The following is a 20,142-nucleotide window of genomic DNA, read 5'->3' on the forward strand; positions in this document are numbered from 1 at the left end:
AATTCTAAGGACTCAGTTCAGCCTAGTATCTCCAGGACAAGAGCCTGAATATGTTTCCCCAGCTGCTTTGGGGGCACCCCTTTTCTTTGATCTTCTGTTCACAGAGCCTCTCTCCAAGCTGGATCTAAGAGTAGCAGCTACTTCCTTAGTGCTTGCTGAGTGCTAGACTCCTGTAAACATTTTACCTTTATTAGCTCACTTAATACAATTGATGGGATCTCTGCTCACCCAGCTAGGGGCCTGTTGTAGCCCCACCCCACTGAGGAGCCCCCAGTCACCACCCTGATGGTCTTTAGTTGGTTCCCAAATGCTTCAGTCACATATTTATGCACATTTACACCTTGGATTTACTCTCATATCAGTTCAGGGGCGGAGGGAGGGTGGTTTCTATCTCACAGTGGCCACCTTATTTCCAGGTTCTTGGGGGAAACTCATTCTGCAGCTTCACAGAGATTTCCAGAACCTATATCTTCTATTTCCAACCCTCTTCAAACCTCTGGGTAACAGGGCCCACAGTTACTAATCTCAGGCAACTGCACTAACCTTTGTGGTTCCCTACACCCTGCCCATGCCTTTGGGAAAAGTCCCTTTATTAAATTCTCCTCACATTACTCTAATTGGAGTGTGTTCTCTCTTTCCTGCTGGGACCCTGATTTGGGCACAGGAAACAGCATCCATCCCCCATCCAGATAGCCAACTTTCCTCCTTTAGGAAAGGAATCAGCAAGGGAGAACTGTGGCCAGTGGTTTCCAGGCTGACTCCACTGGTGGCAGCACGGTGGACACACTGTACTATTACTATAGTGATGCAGACAAGAGATGATGAGGGCCTGAGGTAGGGCAGGGGTAATGGGCTGGCGAGAAGTAAATTTGAGATTCTATGGGGGTAGAACAGACTGGAATGACAACCAACAAGATGTAGGTATTGAGGGAAGAGTCAACCCACATCTTTAGAACATAGATTCTCAACTCCACTTTCCCCACCAGCTATTTCCCCATTTCTGTGCTCACCTTTGCAGCAAATTCCTCAAAATAGCCGTCTCTACTAGCTGCCTGCAACATCTTTCCTCCCTTTCTCTTCTTAAACCCCTCTAGCCATTCTTTCACCCTCACACTCCACTGAAACTATGCTTATCAAAGTCATCAGTGACCTAATGGTTATTCTCAGCCCTCCTCTTAGCCTCTCAGTAGCATTTGACCAGGTTGATCACTACTTCCCCCTGGATACACTGTCTTCACTTGCACTGGGGAGACCATACTCTCCAGGTTTCCCTTCTACTACACTGGTTCATCCGCTTCTCTCCAATAATTCTTTTCTTTTTTTAAAATTCATTTATTGGATGCTTTTTGGGTCTTCGTTGCTGCACACAGGCTTTCTCTAATTGCGGTGAGCGGGGGGCTACTCTTCGTTGCAGTGCACGGACTTCTCATTGCGGTGGCTTCTCTTGTTGCCGAGCACAGGCTCTAGGCACGCGGGCTTCAGTAATTGTGGCTCACGGGCTCTAGAGCGCAGGCTCAGTAGTTGTGGCACACGCGCTTAGTTGCTCCGCAGCATGTGGGATCTTCCCAGACCAGGGCTCGAACCCCTGTCCCCTGCATTGGCAGGCGGATTTTTAACCACTGCGCCAGCAGGGCAGCCCCTCTCCAATAATTCTTAACACTAGAGTGACTACTAGTTGAGTGGTCCTCTTGTCTTTTTCTCTCTATATTCACTTCTTTGACGATCTCACCCAGGCTCATGGCATCCAACACCATCTTTCTGCCAATAATACCCCAAATTTTAAATCACCAGCCCAGGCCTTTCTCTAAAATACCAGACTCAGGGAATTCCCTGGTGGTCAGGCGGTTAGGACTCAGCACTTCCATTGCAGGGGGCACGGGTTCAGTCCCTGGTCGGGGAACTAAGATCCTGCATGCCGCGAGGTTTGGCCAAAAATTAAAAAATAAAAATAAAAAATAAAATACCAGACTCACATATCTTTTTCCTTGACATCTCCCTTTGAATGTCTAATAGACATCTCCAACCCAACATGTCCAAAATTGAATTTCTAATCTTGCCCCCCGAATCTGTCCTATTTGGCAGCCTTCCCCATCTCAGGTGATGAGTACTTTCTTCCACTTGCTTAGGTCCAAAACTGGAGCCATCCTTTGACCCTCTCCTTATTCTGGAACTCCTCTCTCATTGGCATCTCACAACTGCTTTCCTGGTCCCAGCTACCACCTTTCTTGCGTGCACCACCACAACAGCTTCCTAATGGCCTCTCTGTTTCCAGCCCTGCCTCCTGAGAATATGTCTATTCTCAACATAGCAGTCAGAGTGATCCTTTTAAAACATGTTAGATGTCAATTCTCAGTTCAAGACCCTTCAGTGTCCTCATCTCACTTAACCTAAAAACCAAAGTCCTTAAAAGAGCCTATGGAGCCTCTGTTATCTGAGCCCCCTTTCCTCACCCCCTCGCCCACTCTGCTCCAACCAAGATGGCTTTGTTATTCGTCTTCTGATATGCCAGGCACATTCCTGTCTTAAGGCATTTGCACTCACTGTTTCCTCTTCCTGAAATGTTCTTCCCCTAGATATCCACATGGCTAACCCCCTATGAAATATCACCTTCTCAGTAAGACCTACCCTGACAGGCCCTGTTTAAAATTACAGCCCATCCTCATCCCAAGCTCTCCTATATCCTGCTCAGTTTTGTTTCATGACATTTATCACCTGCTAACATATATAGTTTACTTATTTATTATGTTTATTGTCCGGGGAGAAGGAAGTTAACCAAGAGTCCTCCTGCAGACACATTGAGCAAGGGCTGAAGATAGAAGGGAGTGAGGCTGGGGGAATATGAAGGGTGGGGATAAAGTGCAAACTGGGAAAAGGTATTTGCACCATAGATAACTGATTAAGGATTAATATCCAGAACATACAAAGTACACCTTCACATCAATTAGAAAAAAGCAAACAATCTGTATTAGTTTCCTATTGCAGCTGTAACAAATTACCACAAACTTAGTGGCTTAAAACAACACAGATTTATTATCTTACAGTATTGGAGACCAGAAATCCAAACTGGATCTCACTGGGCTCAAATCAAGGTGTCAGCAAGGGCTGTGTTCCTTCTGGAGGCTCTAAGTAAAATTCCATTTCCTTACCTTTTCCAGCTTCTAGAGGTTGCCCACACTCCTTTGCTCATGGCCCCCATTCATCTTCAAAGCCAGCAATCACACCTCAGACTTCTGTATGCATCATCACATCTCCCTGACTCTTCTGCCTCCCTTTTTCACTTATAAGGACATTTGTGATTACATGAGACTCACCCAGTTAATCCAGGACAATGTCATGGTCCCAAGATCCTTAATTTAATCACATCTGCAAAATCCCTTTTTTCATGTAAGGTAACATTCACAGGTTCTGGGTGAACATCTTTGGGGGGCCATTATTCTACTTACCCCATAATCCAATAGAAAAATACACAAAAGACACAAAGAGGCATTCCATAGAGGAGGAAACACATATGAAACCTTTATTGATCAGGAAATGCAAATTAAAATCACAGTTAAATACCATCATACACTCATCATATTGGCAAATATTTAAAAAATCTAACAACCAAGTGTTGTCAAGAATGAGGAGCAAAGGGAACTCCCATGCACTGTCAAAGGAATATAAATTGGTACAGCCCCTTTGGAAAACAATTTGGCAATATCTAGTAAAGCTCAACATGCACTTTACATGTTCATGCATACTTTACATGCATACTTTACAACTGAGCAATTCAACTTCAAGATGTATACTATTCAACAGAAGCTACTACATATGTGCAACAGGAAACCTACAAGAATGTTAATAGTAGCACTGCTAAAAATATTCCCTCCAAAAAAATCCAACAGGAGATGGATTAATAAATTAGATAGAACCAAACAATGGAATATAATGCAACAGTTAAAAAAAAAACTGCAGCTACAGATAAAAAACTCCACATGATGTGTTGTCTTCTAAGCAACACTTCTCAAATGTCAGTGTGCGTACAAATTACCTGGGGATCTGGTTAAATGCAGATGCAGATTCTGATTCTGTAGGTCAGAAATGGGGCATGAAATTCTCCATTTCCAACAGCTCTCTGCTGATCCATGGACTACACTTTGAGTAAGAAGGTTCTCAGTATTTAGGGATGCATTTACAATGATAAAACCATTTTCCTTTTTAAATTTTTTTTAATTAAAAAATTTTTTTCTTTTTCAACAAAAGGTAAAAATAAACACTAAATTCAGGAGAGTAGATACCTTTACCTCTCACTGGGGCAGTGGCTGGAATATGTAGATGAAGTGGTCCTGGTGATGCTTTCTTAAACTGGCTCTTGGGTCCACAAGTATTCATTATACTTTGTATCTTACATATGTTACATATAGTATTTTCCATATATCAAATATTACATTTTAAAAAAACAATGAGAAGCGTACAAAAATAAAACAAAATGATAGGCGAAGAAGCTAGGTGGCGTCAAAGTCTTGGGCAAATAAAGAAGTTAGTCCTGTAGTGCTACACTAGGCTAAAACAGATATACTAGCAGAAAAAGTGTTAAGTTTGTTAACTAAATACTCGGCACCAGAAATGCACCCTGTCAAGCTAATTCCTTTGAGCCCGGATTAAAGGGTCAGCACTTGTACTATCCAAGCTTTTCAAACTTACTGGGTTTTATGAATCACCTGGCGTTCTTGTCAACAATACAGATTTCCAGGTGACTCCGGTGTAGATCCCGATTCTGTGGGTGTAGGAAGCAGCCTGGGAATCGGTATTTCATAGGTTCGGTGGCGCCTAGCCCCACTTGGCAGGGAGAAACCGTTCCGCCCGCCTGCTAATGGACCTGGCGCTAGTGGGCGGTGGGCATACCCGATCAGCCCCGGCCGGCTCGGGGAAGCCCCCCACGGTCAGCACAGTAAATTCAACCAAACTAGCGCGACAGTCACCCCCCTTTCCCGGAACTGGCCTCTTAAGCTCTTGTGGGAAAGACTCTCCAGAGAGGCCCTGAATGGCAGAAATCTAAATGAGAGGAAATAATTACGGCACTAGGTGATTAATTGCAGGCAACTTAAAATCGCGCATGCTCGTCTTTGGGGCCTCCCCTCTCGTCCCCTGCGTCTCCCAGCGCTTTTTCCCCGCCTCCCTCAGAGAACGCGAAGAATAGAAGAATCGCGAGATACGGACGCGGGGCGTGGCCCCACCCTGACCAGTGGAAACAGAGGGCGTGGCACTGAGCCTTTCTTTTATTGGCTCAGGGTGCCCAGGCCCGGTTTACCAGTGCTGAGGCGGAAGTCGCGCGGGCGCCGGAACGTGCGCTGAGCCTCGGGTCCTGCAGCATCCTAGCCGTCGTCATGGTGCGGAAGCTTAAGTTCCACGAGCAGAAGCTGCTGAAGCAGGTGGACTTCCTGAACTGGGAGGTCACCGATCACAACTTGCACGAGCTGCGCGTGTTGCGGCGTTATCGGCTGCAACGGCGCGAGGACTACACGCGCTACAACCAGCTGAGCCGTGCTGTGCGCGAGCTGGCGCGGCGCCTGCGGGACCTGCCGGAGCGCGACCCGTTTCGCGTGCGCTCCTCGGCCGCGCTGCTGGACAAACTGTATGCTCTCGGCCTAATCCCCACGCGCGGGTCGCTGGAGCTGTGCGATTTCGTCACGGCCTCGTCCTTCTGCCGCCGCCGCCTGCCCACCGTGCTCCTTAAGCTGCGCATGGCGCAGCACCTCCAGGCCGCCGTGGCATTCGTGGAGCAGGGTCACGTGCGCGTGGGCCCCGACGTGGTCACCGACCCCGCCTTTCTTGTCACGCGCAGCATGGAGGACTTCGTCACCTGGGTTGACTCGTCCAAGATCAAGCGGCACGTGCTGGAATACAATGAGGAGCGTGACGACTTCGATCTGGAAGCCTAGCGGGCCTTCCCTCGCCAGGACTGCATTTTATTGATGGGGAAGCTGAGACCTGATGCCTGAGATTCTATGAAGGCGCCCTCCCCAAGAGTGTGTCAGCCAAGAACTTGGCTCCTCAGCTACAGGCCCTCACAGAGCCAAAGGGTACGCCCTTTTTCCACAAAATTTTCTTAGCCTTTGGACAATTGGTAATTAAATGACTGCCTTAAGAGACAATGGGAAGCGGTTTTGCGCTGCCCTAGGGAATTGTTACATTCTTGTACCTGAAACATTGTAGTGTGAAAGCAATGACTTTTGGGGGGGGCTACCCCCGCCCCCAGCTTTCCTTTCATTTCTTTGTAGCAGGACAGTTTAGTTTAATTTATATTTAACCCGAATTCTTGCGCTTGTTCGTGACTAAGCTGTGTACAGATGTTGGAGAGTTTGGTCTCAAGTTTTCATAAAATGGATGAGATTTTAGTGTTTAGAGTCCTTTCTCTTGTTTAAAGGAATGCTCTCCTAATGCCAATAAATGGCATAACTGCTTTTTAAGTGCAAATTTCTGTCTGCGTTTCTCACGTAGGGTCACATCTATAAGTCTCCCTGGCTCAGGAATCTAGGGAAGAAGACTAGAGACAGCAGCGATCTGCCTGTGGGTGAAGCCTGCAGCAGAGCCTGCGTGTGGAGGTTGCAGAATGTTGTACAGGGCTGGGCAAATTTGTCAGTTTACCAATCCCTTCCTCGGAATGAGTGTTTTGGCAGAGCTCTTCCCCACAGGACTTCCTGTTGATATTCCAGCCCCAGGAAATACCATATTAGAGGGCTGAAGTGTTTGCTTGCCTAAGGAAATAATCACCCTGTAGCTTGGCCATCTAGCGGTTAGAAGTGGCCCAGGAGGTTCCTGGAAACTTGTTATGAGTGGAGCCCTCAGGAGGCCCCAGGGCTGCCTTCCCAGAGCAGCACCTGCACAGCCTCTGCCCATCACAGCCTGCCATGGCTTCCTGCCCAGCCTTTAATTTAGACAGAGATTAATTCTAATTCCCCAATTGGAATGGGTTTTACTGAAAGAAGCAAAGGATGGGTTGGGAGTCAGGGAGCTTAGCCTGATGACAGTGGAGGAATGTGAAGCAAGAGGATCTGCTCTAATCCACCCCCCTCACTGGAAGGGAGAGTAGGGAGACTACCTCATTTACCCAAGACTTCTACAAGGAGAATAATAGAATGCCAAGACCAATGGATTGCTTTTATGTGTGCCTTCTCCATTTCCCCAGGTGTAAGGCAGCATTTGGTGAAGAAACAAGGGAAGGTGACACTGGGGATGACAGTAATAGCAAATGCTTCTACTGTATGTCAGGCACTAAATGCATTACATATCTTAATCCATTTAATCCAACAATCCAATGACGTGGGGAACCCAATTCTCTACTTTTCAGATGAGGAAACAGAGACAGAGATGGGTCAAACTGCCCCAGATTGTATAGCCAAGAAGTGGTGAAGCTGGAATGCTCCTTTAAGAGTCGTGTGAACACTGGCACAGCCAGCCCAAGAGATACATCAGGGTTTAGAGAGAGTCCCTGAATCTGAGTTTCCAAGCCAGCAGAGAAGCAGCAGCGCTAGCCAACGTTGTTGGTCCCCAACAGGGTGCTGTGTAAAGGTTTGAACAAGGAGCAGGCACTGAGCTGCCAAGCCTTGGCTAACATTCATTGAGGCCCTCACTAAGATCACGCATGCTGTGTGGCATGGCCCCCCGCCCCCCAAAAAAATAGACGTTAATACATTGAGGCCCTGCCTGTGCTAGGCTGCCATTTGCTCTTCCCAACAACCCTGACGGGTAGGTGGTGTTATTCACAACTTTTCAGTTTGGCAAACAGATTTGGGACAAGAACTTGTCCAAGACTGTGGTTCAAGTCCAGGCTCATGCAACTCCAAAGGCCATGTTTTTTTCAGTGACATTCCTTTAGGAGAGGAAGGAGAGAGAATCCCATTCATCAGCTCTGGTGGCTGGGCATAATCTTTGCCCATTTGAGGAGTGTCCTCAGGGCTCCCAGGATTAGGGATCTCATTGGGGGAGGGTTTGGTGGCTCTAGAAAGCAGGAACCCGCTGCGGCCCTCCAGCTCTCACAAGGCCCCACAGGGCAAGACGGGTAAACTGGTCCCTTTGGTGTAGTTGAATCCTGCCCTTATCACCCAAGCAGATACAACTTGAAAGTTCGCTTGAAGGAAACTGGGTTTAGGAACTTAGGAGTAAAATTCAAGATTCTTCAGAAAAGCTATTCCTTTTCTCCTTTGGGGGAAAATGAGAAAGAAATGACTTACCAGAACCTGTAACCAGAAACTTTGGGCTTTAAAAAAAAAAAAAAAAATTGGGAATGTCCCTGACGGTCCAGTGGTTAAGACTCTGCGCTTCCAATGCAGGGGGTGTGGGTTTGATCCCTGGTCAGGGAACTAAGATCCCACATGCAGCGTGGTGTGGCCAAAAAAATTTTTTTTTTAATTAAAAAAAAAAAATGGACTTCCCTGGTGGTCCAGTGGTTAAGACTCTATGCTCCCAATGCAGGGGACACAGGTTCAATCCCTGGTTGGGGAACTAAGATCCCGCATGCCGCACAGGGCAACCAAAAAAAATAAAAAATAAAACTGCAAGACAAGCGATTCAGAGGGAGGCTAAAGCCAGACTGCCAGGTCTGGATTGGGGCTTCTGTGCCTAACTAGCTGTGTAACATTGATTATTTTACTTAGCCTCTCTGTGCCTCCATTTTCCTTGTCACAAATATATGGTAATAGAGGGTGGGAGGAAAGAATGCAAAATTATTGTTTAATGGGTCCAGAGTTTCTATTTGGGGCAATGAAAAAAATTTGGAAATAGTGGTGGTGATTGCACAACATTGTGAATATAATTAATGCCACTGAATTGTACACTTAAAAATGGCTAAAATGACAAATTTTATGTTATATATATATATATTTACCACAGGTTTTAAAAAGTGAAAAAAAGGGGGGTGGGTAATAATAGTACTGACATTAAAAATTATAGAGAGGGACTTCCCTGGTGGCACAGTGGTTAAAAATCCGTTCAATACCTGGTCCAGGAAGATCCCACATGCTGCGGAGCAACCAAGCCCGTGTGCCACAACTACTGAGCCCACATGCCACAACTACTGAAGCCTGCGCGCCTAGAGGCTGTGCTCTGCAGCAAGAGAAGCCACCGCAATGAGAAGCCCGTGCACTGCAACGAAGAGTAGCCCCCGCTTGCTGCAACTAGAGAAAGCCTGCACACAGCAACAAAGACCCAATGCAGCCAAAAATAAATTAATTAATCAATTAAAAATTATAGAGAGAAGTAAATGTCATAATTCCTACAAAGCCCTTAGAGAAGCTCCTTGCGTGTGGTAAAACCCCAAAGCTGAGCTCCCCACCTGCTATCTCTCCCCAGGCCCCAGAAGAAGTACAGGGAGCTAAACATTTTACAACAAAAAAGCCTAATGGATTAAAAAAATATAAACACAGTGGGCAGCAGGGCAAATTGGTACCTTTCAGGAGAGCAGTTTTACAACATGTATCAAGAACCTTAGAAACATACATTATATACCCTTTGACCTAGAACTGCCACTTTCAAGAATTCAGCTTAAATAAATTATGGATAGTTGCAAAAAATTAACTACAAGGATCTTCATCACTGTGTCTATAATAGAATATAACAGAGAAAAATTGAAAATGTATCCACAGGGGACTGATTAAATTACTAGATAGCCTTATGATGAAGCTCAACTATTAAAAATTATTGTAGCAAGATAGTTAAGGACTCAAAAAGTTAGCAGTTAAATAAAACGTAAAACAGTACCAATAGAATCCCATTGTTCTGAAGACAAATATAAGCATAGACAAAATAATGGATATAGTATTGTCTCTCTGGGTAGTAGTATTACTGGTGATTTTAATCTTTTTCTTTGTGCTTTTCAGTATTTTCCAACTTTTCTATGAAGACTGTGCATTACACTAAGATAAATATTACAGTTTTGTGTGATCTCAGTCTGAAGTTTATGTACCTGTGGCAGGTTTTGGGAAAAGAAACATTTAGCTTTAAAAAGCAGTGTCCTTAATCAAAGAGCAACTGAAATGGTCTCATTAAAAGAGAGGAGTGACACTAACCTGGCTGCCCTCAGAAAGAGGCTTGGACAAAGAGCCTACTGAGCTGAGAATCATTTCTCCCCCAAATTCAGTGAGTCAAAGAAAGGTCAGCTTGGGAATTCCCTGGCAGTCCAGTGGTTAGGACTCAGCGCTTTCACTGCCAGAGCACAGCTTCCATCCCTGGTCGGGGAACTAAGATCCCACAAGCCATGTGGTACAGCCAAATAAAATAAATACATAAATAAATAATTTAAAAAGTAGATCCTTAAAAAAAAAAAAAAAAAGTAGATCCTCAAAGTTTCTCATCACAAGGAAGAAAAAAAAGAAAGGTCAGCTTTCCTCAGCCTCTGGGAGCCTGGTGTGCCATCACAACTTAGGCCAGCTTCCTAGAGGGCTTAAGTATATAGATAACAGAAACAAAAGTTTTATGAAACTCTGTGATGCCCTCTGATCTTTCCTATTCCTTTTATTATTACTATTATTATTATTAATTAATTTTTTAATGTGGGTCCCAACCTACTAAATTATTTCACAATCCACTGATGAGCCACTGATGAGTCAAAACCTTTTGTTGAAGTTTGATGACACCTCAACATTTTCCAAATTACAGTGGTACTTTAACTTGGAATATTTAAGAAATTGCTGGACTTCCCTGGTGGCACAGTGGTTAAGAATCTGCCTGCCAATGCAGGGGACACAGGTTCAAGCTCTGGTCCAGGAAGATCCCACATGCCGTGGAGCAACTAAGACCATACCCCACAACTACTGAGCCCACGTGCCGCAACTACTGAAGCCCGTGCACTCAGAGCCCGAGCTCCACAACAAGAGAAGCCACCGCAATGAGAAGCCCGTGCACTGCAACAAAGAGCAGCCCCCACTCACCACAACTAGAGAAAGCCCGAGTGCAGCAACAAAGACCCAATGCAGCCAAAAGTAAATTAAGTTAAATTAAAAAAAAAAAAGAAACTGTTGTTTCCAGCTATTGAGTCAGAACATTGGCTCCATCTTTTATTATTTTTTTTTTGGTATTTATTTATTTATTTGGCTGTGCCAGGTTTTAGTTGCAGCATGTGGGATCTTTTAGTTGCGGCATACGGTGTCTTTAGTTGCAGCATGAAGGATCTCTAGTTGCGGCATGTGGGATCTAGTTCCCTGACCAGGTATCAAACCCAGGCCCCCTGCATTGGGAGTGTGGAGTCTTAGCCACTGGACCACCAAGGAAGTCCCTTATTAACTATTTGATTACAAATAAGCTACCTCCCACCTCAGAGCCTGTTTGCTTATCTGTGAAATGGAGATAATGTGAAGATATCACAAAGCCCTCTAATGAGCTTGTATGCCCAGATGGACTCTTGGGCAGGCCTCATTGTCAAGTGATGTCCAAGAGACTCCGGCTGGATCTGGAGAATCAAAATTATAGGACCAAGCAGATCTGGGAGCACTGTGGATGAAAGCAGGTCCCAGGCTGCCATCCCCCCTGAGGCCTGCTGCCTCCCTCCCTGACCTCCACGGGATTTTGCATGTGAGCTATGTCACGGTAGAAATGTCTCTGACCACAGTAGTCACCAGCAGCTGAGGGTTTGGGGCTGAGCAAGCCAGAGGAGTAACCAACAGAAGGGAAGAGGAGAGCTCAGGCCTTAGTCTATAAGGAATTAGGTCAGAGGTTTTGGCAGTGCCCAATTCCGTGCCAACTTAGTCACATGCACCTCTGGTCTTACCAATTTCTGTATCAGTTATCTATTGCCTCCATAATGGTGTGTAACAAACCCAACCCAAAACTCAAGAGCTAAAAAAATAAGTATTTATTTAGCTCATGAATTTGCAGGTTAGCTGGGCACTTCAGATCTTTGCTGGGCTCACTTAGAGTTTGTTATTGAATGTGTGCTGGATTAATGACTCTGCTGACCTTGACTGTGCTTGCCCTTAAGTCTGGGGGTAGGCTGGCTGGCTGTCAGCTGGTCTAGGATGCCTTGGCTGGGGTAACTGTGGCAACTTGGCTGGGATGCATTTGTCTCATCCTTCAGCAGCAGCAATTAACCTGCATGACATTTTAATATTACTCTCAAGTTGCCTGTGGTGAGTATGACTACCTAAGAGAGTGGCTCAGGCACAATGGAAAACTAGCTATATCACCACCATGGCCCCCAGGATGAGGCCCTGCATACAGTAGGTAATTAATAACTGCTTCAAATTCAGCCTCTTTGTTGTGACCAGCTAGGCTGGGATCAAGGTGAAGCAAGGGAGGCACCTAGGGCACTTGTCAGACCCCAAGAATGAGCACCTCCTTAAATTTTACGCCCTAGGTCCTAAAACTGTGCACTTCAGATTGGGACTTGAACCCACGTGCTGGGACTCGAACCCAGCCAAAACTCTGACTGGGACTTGAACCTAAGTGGCCAGGATTCGAAGCCGGCCAAAACCCACAGTCTTCCAACTGAGATCACACACCTGGTTTCAGGACTTAATGAAGCTCAGGTTCTTGATGTCTCATTGCAGAAAGAATTCAGTGAGAGACAAAGTGATAGGTGAGAAGTGGATTTATTTAGAGAGAAACACACTCCACAGACAGAGTGTGAGTCATTTCAGAAGGTGAGAAAGGCACCAGGGTATGGGTTGTCAGTTTTTATAGGGGTGGGTAATTTCTCTTTTTTTTTTTTTTTTAATTTTTGAATTTTATTTTATTTATTTTTTATACAGCAGGTTCTTATTAGTTATCCATTTTATACATATTAGTGTATACACGTAAATCCCAGTCTCCCAATTCATACCACCACCACCACCCCCCCCAGTCCCCCGCCACTTTCATAGGGGTGGGTAATTTCATAGGCTAATGAATGGGAGGAGTATTCCAACTACCTCAGGAAGGGGCGGGGATTTCCAGGAATTGGGCCACCGCCCACTTTTTGATCCTTTTTGTGGGTCTTGGAACTGTCACAGCGCCTGTGGGGTGCCATTTAGCTTGCTGATGTGTTACAGTGAGCATATACTGAGGCTCAAGGTCTAGTGCAAGTCGACTTGTCTGCCATCTTGGACCCATTTGGTTCTAATCAGTTTATGTCATGTCCTCGGGCTATGTCATTCTTTCAAAGGTTGTGCCCTGCCCCCTTCCCTCCTGTTTCACTCCATTTGCCTCTCCTTAGCTCCAGCCCTGGTGATAGGCATGGTGCTCTCAAAGCGAGGGAGAAATGAGTACAGAGGAGGCACAGTCCCTATCCTGAGAGGACAGAGGCTACAGTAAGCTAGCTGCTTACATCTCTGGGTTCCGCTCTGGGTTCGGCCAGCCCAGCCAGGCCTCAGCCAGGGAAACCTATGTTTCCCAAGGTCTGGTCATTCTGAACCATTATCACACCATTTGCCATAGCCACTTCCCACTTGCATTATTTTATAGTAAAGAATTTAACTTTGCCCCAAAAGTTCATCGCCCTTTCTTCTGGGAGGTAATCCCTAAACCTTTGGAATGTCATGTCTGATAGGAGTGTCTTTGTTTGCCTGGGGTCCTTGGAGCAGTCAGATAACGACAATGTGACTAAGGGTGGGGCTCTGAGCCACACTCACAATGTGATGGAGGGTGGGAACTTTGGGGCAGCAGCTGGGCTTCTTGAGGGGGCTGAAAACTGCCCCCAGGTGGACACTTAACCATTTCTATGTAATGGAGCCCCAGTAAAGACTCTGGCCCAGTGATCTTCTCTGGGTGGCAGCACTCCATGCATATTGTCATCCATGGACGCTGGCAGAGGAATGCTGTCCTGACCCCACAGGGAGAGGACAATGGAAGCTCTTCAGTCTGGGCTTCTTCCCTTGGGTGACTTTAATCATATCTTTTCCCTTTCCCATACCTGAGAATAACAACTTTCAGTGAGTCTTTCTACTGAGTTATCAAAGCTGAGGGTGGTTTGGGGAACCCTCTGAATTTGCAAGTGCTGTCAGAAATGAGGACAATCTTATGTGGACTGAACCCCCTCACTCTGCATTTGGCTAACTCTCACAACTATTATTTTCTCAATCATTTTCTTTACGTTATCTTTCTTTTCTTTCAACTTAAGTTTATTTTAAAAGGAAACTGCGAGACTTCCCTGGTGGCGCAGTGGATAAGACTCCGCACTCCCAATGCAGGGGGCCCGGGTTCGATCCCTGTTCAGGAAACTAGATCCCACATGCATGCCGCAACTAAGCCTGCATGCTGCAACTAAGGAGCTGGTGAGCTGCAACTACGGAGCCCGCCTGCCGCAGCTAAGACCTGGCGCAACCAAATAAATAGTAAAAATTAAAATAAATAAAAGGAAACTGCCCAGGGAAAAGCTTTAAGGATGTTAATTTTCTAGAATCGCACATTGAGGTCTAAGAGAGAAGGCAAGACAAATCACCTTGATGCCTTTGGACTTAAAAGTGAATCGAAGATATATTCTACACCAGTGAAATTACAGAATAAAAGCACTGAAGTCATAGCAGGTGGATGCCAACTAAAGAATGTCGCTCACCATCTGGCTCTACAAGGAGCCATTAGTCATTAGTCACTGCAGTCGCTGACGTTCAACACACCCTAAAAGGAGTTCAGAGTGGCGATGAGGAATGATGCACTCCGTGCTCTGGGAAAACTGGTAGAACAGGCCTTCAGATAGTTAGATATTTTCAGGAGAAAATTTTATGAAACTAATTTCTTGCACCTTCCCTCATTTAGAAAAACACTAAAAGCATTAACTAAGGTATTTGTTCCTTGTGACTAGCAGTAGCCTTCTACCAAGATGTGTGCTTAATTGCATGTACCCCTTCTCCAAAATCACATATGTGCTGCCCACCCCTGCCACTACCTTTTAGGAGCAATTCCTTGTAGCTATCTGAGAGGCTGTCTGCTTGGCTACAGTCCTAAATCCCCAAATAAAACAAACTCAGCTCTCACGTTGTGCATTTTTATTTCAGTCAACATGGGTTAACATATCAATATTTCCCCATTAACAAGCACCTACTAATACCTGCTCGAAATGAAGGATACATTCCACAGGAGATAACTATAAGCTTTTTTTTTTTATTCAAATATAGTTGATTTACAATGTCGTGTTAATTTCAATAAGCTTTTAATGTTAAAATGTCTCCAGAGAACTTCCTGACAAACTAGCCAGGCCATTTTCATGAAGATAGGAAAATGAATAAGCATAAATCGAACAAGAAAGGAACTTCAAGGTAACATTGATTTTTTTTATTATAATCAAAGAAAAATACACTTAAAGCATTTTCCATTTCTTTTTTTATTGAGGTAACACATACATAAAATTTTCAGCAGCTCAGGTGCTTTCCAAACCTGGTTGGTAGTTTTAAGATTTTTGTGGAGGCTTCATTACATAGGCATAATTGAGGATTATGATTAAGTCAACCTCCAGCCCCTCTCCCCTCCCTGGAGGTGAGGGGAGGGCATTAGACTAAAAGTTAAAACCCTCCGGGACTTCCCTGGTGGTCCAGTGGTTGACTCCCCTTCAAATGCAGGGGGCGTGGGTTTGATCCCTGGTCAGGGACTAAGATCCCACGTGCTGCCAAAAAAAAAAAAAAAAAATTAAAACCCTCCAATCTCACATTGGTTCCCCTGGCAACCGGCCCATCCTTAGGGGCTTTCTAAAAGTTACCTCACTAACTTAAATTCAGGTGTGGCTGAAAGGGAGCTTGCTACAAATAGCAAAAGACATCTTTATCACTCTACTCATATAGGAAATCCCAAGGGTTTTAGGAGCTCTGTGCCAGAAACAGGAATAAAACCAAATGCATATTTCTTATTAGAAATCACAGTATAACAAATTACCTCATATAAGTGGAATCATACAGTATTTGTCTTTTGTGACTGGCTTATTTAGCAAAATGTCCTCAATGCATATTGTAGGATGTCTCAGAATTTTCTTCCTTTTTAAGGCTGAATAATATTCCATAGTATGTAGTATGCATACGCCACATTTTGTTTATCCATTTATCTCTCTATGGACACTTGAATTGCTTTCATCTTTTGGCTATTGTTAATAATGTTGCTATGAACCTGTGTGTACAAATATCTCTTTGAGTCTCTGCTTTGAATTACTTGGGGTATATACCCAGAAGTGGAATTTTTGGATCACATGGTAATTTCATGCTTAATTTTTTGAGGAACCACCATACTGTTTTCCATAGTGGCTACACCATTTTATATTCCCACCAGCAATGCATATGGGTTCCAATTTCTCCACATCCTCACCAATACTGAGTTTTGTTTTGTTTGTTTTTTAATAATAGCCATCCTAATGGGTGTGAAGTGGTATCTTACTGTAGTTTTGATTTGTTTTTCCCTAATGATTAGTGATGAGCATCTTTTTATGAGCTATTGGCCATTTGTATATCTTCTTTGGAGAAATGTCTATTCAAGGGACTTCCCTGGTGGTCCAGTGGCTAAGACTCTGTGCTCCCAGTGCAGAGAGCCAGGGTTCAGTCCAGGTCAGGATCCCACATGCCGAAACTAAAGATCCTGCATGCCACAACAAGGACCCGACGCAGCCAAATAAATAAATAAATAATTTTTAAATGTCTATCCAAATAAAAAATTAAAATAGAAAAATAAAAAAGTCTATCCAAGTCCTTTTTTTTTTATTTTTTATAAATTTATTTTTATTTATTTATTTATTTTTGGCTGCATTGAGTCTTCATTGCTGCACGCGGGCTTTCTCTAGTTGCAGCTAGCGGAGGCTACTCCTCGTTGCAGGGCACGGGCTTCTCACTGTGGTGGTTTCTCTTGTTTCGGAGCACGGGCTTTAGGTGCGCAGGCTTCAGTAGTTGTGGCGCGCGGGCTTCAGTAGCTGTGGCCTGCGGGCTCTAGAGCACAGGCTCAGTAGTTGTGGTGCACGGGCTTAGTTGCTCCGTGGTATGTGGGATCTTCCCGGACCAGGGCTCGAACCCGTGTCCCCTGCATTGGCAGGCGGATTCTTAACCACTGCACCACCAAGGAAGTCCCTCTATTCACTCTTGATAGCGTCCATTTTTGTTGTTGTTGTTGTTGTTGGGTTTTTTGTTTGCTTGCTTTGGCCACGCCAAGCGGCATGCGGGACCTTAGTTCCCCAACCAGGCCTCAAACTTGGGCCCCCGGCAGTGAAAGCGCAGAGTCCTAACCACTGGACTGCCAGGAATTCCTGACAGTGTCCTTTGATGCACAAAAATTTTTAATTTTGATGAAGCCCAATTTATCTAATTTTTTCTTTTGCTGCCTGTGCTTTTGGTGTCATAACCAAGGTATCATTGGCAAATTCAATGTCATAAAGATTTTCCCTTGTGTTTTCTTCTACGTTATAGTTTCAGTCCTAGTTTTTTTTTCAGTTCTACTTATTTCTTTTTTTTTTTAATTTATTTATTTTTGGCTGCATTGGGTCTTCGTTGCTGTGCGCGGGCTTTCTCTAGTTGTGGAGAGCGGGGGCTACTCTTCGTTGCAGTGCGCGGGCTTCTCATTGTGGTGGATTCTCTTGTTGCGGAGCATGGGCTCTAGTCACGTGGGCTTCAGTAGTTGTGGTTCGCGGGCTCTAGAGCGCAGGCTCAGTAGTTGTGGCACACGGGCTTTGTTGCTCCGTGGCATGTGGGAACTTCCCGGACCAGGGCTCAAACCCGTGTCCCCTGCATTGGCAGGCGGATTCTTAACCACTGCACCACCAGGGAGGCTCTAGTTATTTCTTAATATAACTTTTATTTTAGAATAGTTATAGATTTACAGAAAAACTGGGATGATAGTACAGTGTTCCCATGTATCCCACATCCAGTTTCCTTTATTATTAACATCTCGGGTCAGTATGGTACATTTGTCACAGTTAATGAACCAATAGTGATACACTGTTATAAACTAAAGTCCATACTTTATTTATTCAGATTTCCTCATTTTTTACCCAATATCTTTTTTCTGTTCTGGGATCCTATCCAGGATACATTATATTTAGCTGTCATGTCTCCTTAGGCTTTTCTTAGCTTTGGCAGTTTCTCAAACTTGCCTTTATTTTATTTTTTTAATAAATTTATTTATTTTATTTATTTATTTTTGTCTGCGTTGGGTCTTTGTTGCTGCGCGCAGGCTTTCTCTAGTTGCGGCAAGTGAGGGCTACTCTTCGTTGTGGTGCGCAGGTTTCTCATTGCAGTGGCTTCTCTTGTTGCAGAGCATGGGCTCTAGGTGCGTGGGCTTCAGTAGTTGTGGCACACGGGCTCAGTAGTTGTGGCCTGCGGGCTCTAGAGCACAGGCTCAGTAGTTGTGGCACACGGGCTTAGTTGCTCTGCAGCATGTGGGATCTTCCCGGACCAGGGCTTGAACCCGTGTCCCCAGCATTGGCAGGCGGATTCTTAACCACTGTGCCACCAGGGAAGTCCAAACTTGCCTTGATTTTGATGAAGTTGATAGTTTTGAGGAGTTGATAGTTTCAGGCACTTTGAACATTGTCCTTCAATTGGACTTGGGCATTTTGTGGGTTTTCATCCTTATCTGAGGTCAGGGCCCTGCCTCCTGGGTGTATCTGTGTTGACACTGTTTGTTCTCTCAAGGTTTTTCTTTTCTTTCCTTTTCTTTTTTTCTTTTTCTATTTTTTGGCCACACTGTGTGGCATGTGGGATCTTAGTTCCCCGACCAGGGATCGAACCCATGCCCCCTGCAGTGGAAGCACAGTGTCTTAACCACTGGACCGCCAAGGAAGTCCCTCTGAAGGTTTTTCATTGAAGCTGCTAGCTGAAGCTCACAGACCTGGCTCTGCTTTAATCTGTAGCTAGGGCTGAATTGAAGAATGTGGATTTTATCATTTTCTCTTTCCACAAAACTTTTTGTATCACTACCGTAAATGGAAAAGCAGTTGCATTTGGAGCAAACAGGTAAAAATAAACACAAAGGAAACAATAGTGTTATTCATTATTAACTGGCTACGGTTGCTGGCTGAAAGCACTAAACCTGAGATAGGCTGTCCCTGACTGGGTGCTTCTACGCACCACGCTTCATGCTATCTCATGGAGTCCTCACAATAACCCCTGTGGGTACTATTATTACGGCCATTTTATAGATGAGGAAACTGAAGTTCAGGGGCAATAGCTTGCCCAAGTCACAGAGTTAGTAAGTGATGGAGGCAGTTTGAACCTAGGTCCCTCTGTCTCCAAGTTCCACACACCTATGGCTTAGAGCAGTGATTCTCAAACTTGAGCAGACATCAGAATCACCAGGAGAGCTTGTGAAAACAGATGCTGTCCATCCCCTCTGAGTTTCTGTTTCAAGAGGTCTGGAGTGGGCCTGAGAATTTGCTTTTTTTTTTTTTTTTTTTGGCCACGCTGTGCAGCTTGTAGGATCCTCGGCAGTGAAAGCTTGGAGTCTTAACCACTGGACTGCAAGGGAATTCCAGAATTTGCATTTCGAACAAGGTCCTAGGTGATGTTGGTGCTGCTGGTCGGGGTGTCACACTATGAGAAGCATGAGCCTTGTGCCTATAGCCCAGCCCTTGGCACAGAGCAACCACCACTGAAATGTTAGATCATCTGCCAACAGCTGAGGGGTAGAGGTTGGACCAGCTGCAGGGAAGGGTGGGCGAAAAGAAAGTGAAGTGGAGTCGTAGCTCTGCAGATGACTGGCCCTGTGACTTGGGGCACAACCCTCTCCTGCTCTGGGCCTCACTCCATCTCCTCTCTGTAATAAGAGGAGGCTGAATCAGATGGCCTCTAGTTTCTGCCCTGAAAGTTTCTGATTTGGAGGACAGGAAATAAAAAAGTGCAGTCTGTACTTACAAAGAGACAGAGAAGAAATTAGAGGTGCTTTGCCTGGCCCAGCATCCCCACCCCTGACTCAGGATGAAAGCTGTGCAAGTTTGGTCTTGGCATCTGAGAATGGGCTCCAACTACCTGGCCCCGGGGAAGTTTCCGGAGGATAGCCCTCCTCCCACCCCTATCTGGGGCTGTGACTCTTCCCAGCACAGAGGGGCAATGTAGAGATAAGCCAGGTCACCCATTCAGCTCACCAGCTGAAAATCAGAAGTGAAACTAGACCTCTTAAAATATAGAACAGGCAATGTCCAATAGGGTAAAGATTAGGACTTTGGAATCGATAGGGCCTGGATTAAAATCCTGGCCCCATCGCCTTCTGGATGTACACAACCTGGATGAGCCG

The 20,142-nt window shown here is 45.1% G+C and overlaps 1 protein-coding gene across 1 annotated transcript; it reads left to right on the top strand.

The window, feature by feature from the left end:
* The first annotated feature begins 5,227 nt into the window (after positions 1-5,227).
* IMP3 (IMP U3 small nucleolar ribonucleoprotein 3) lies at positions 5,228-6,416 on the top strand. The gene has a single exon (XM_061181888.1). It carries the CDS (start codon positions 5,367-5,369, stop codon positions 5,919-5,921), a length of 555 nt encoding a protein of 184 aa, XP_061037871.1. The 5' UTR covers positions 5,228-5,366; the 3' UTR covers positions 5,922-6,416.
* The last annotated feature ends 13,726 nt before the right edge of the window (positions 6,417-20,142 follow it).

This window comes from Eubalaena glacialis, chromosome 2 (genome assembly GCF_028564815.1).
Source record: "Eubalaena glacialis isolate mEubGla1 chromosome 2, mEubGla1.1.hap2.+ XY, whole genome shotgun sequence".
Classification (NCBI taxonomy): Eukaryota; Metazoa; Chordata; class Mammalia; order Artiodactyla; family Balaenidae; genus Eubalaena; species Eubalaena glacialis.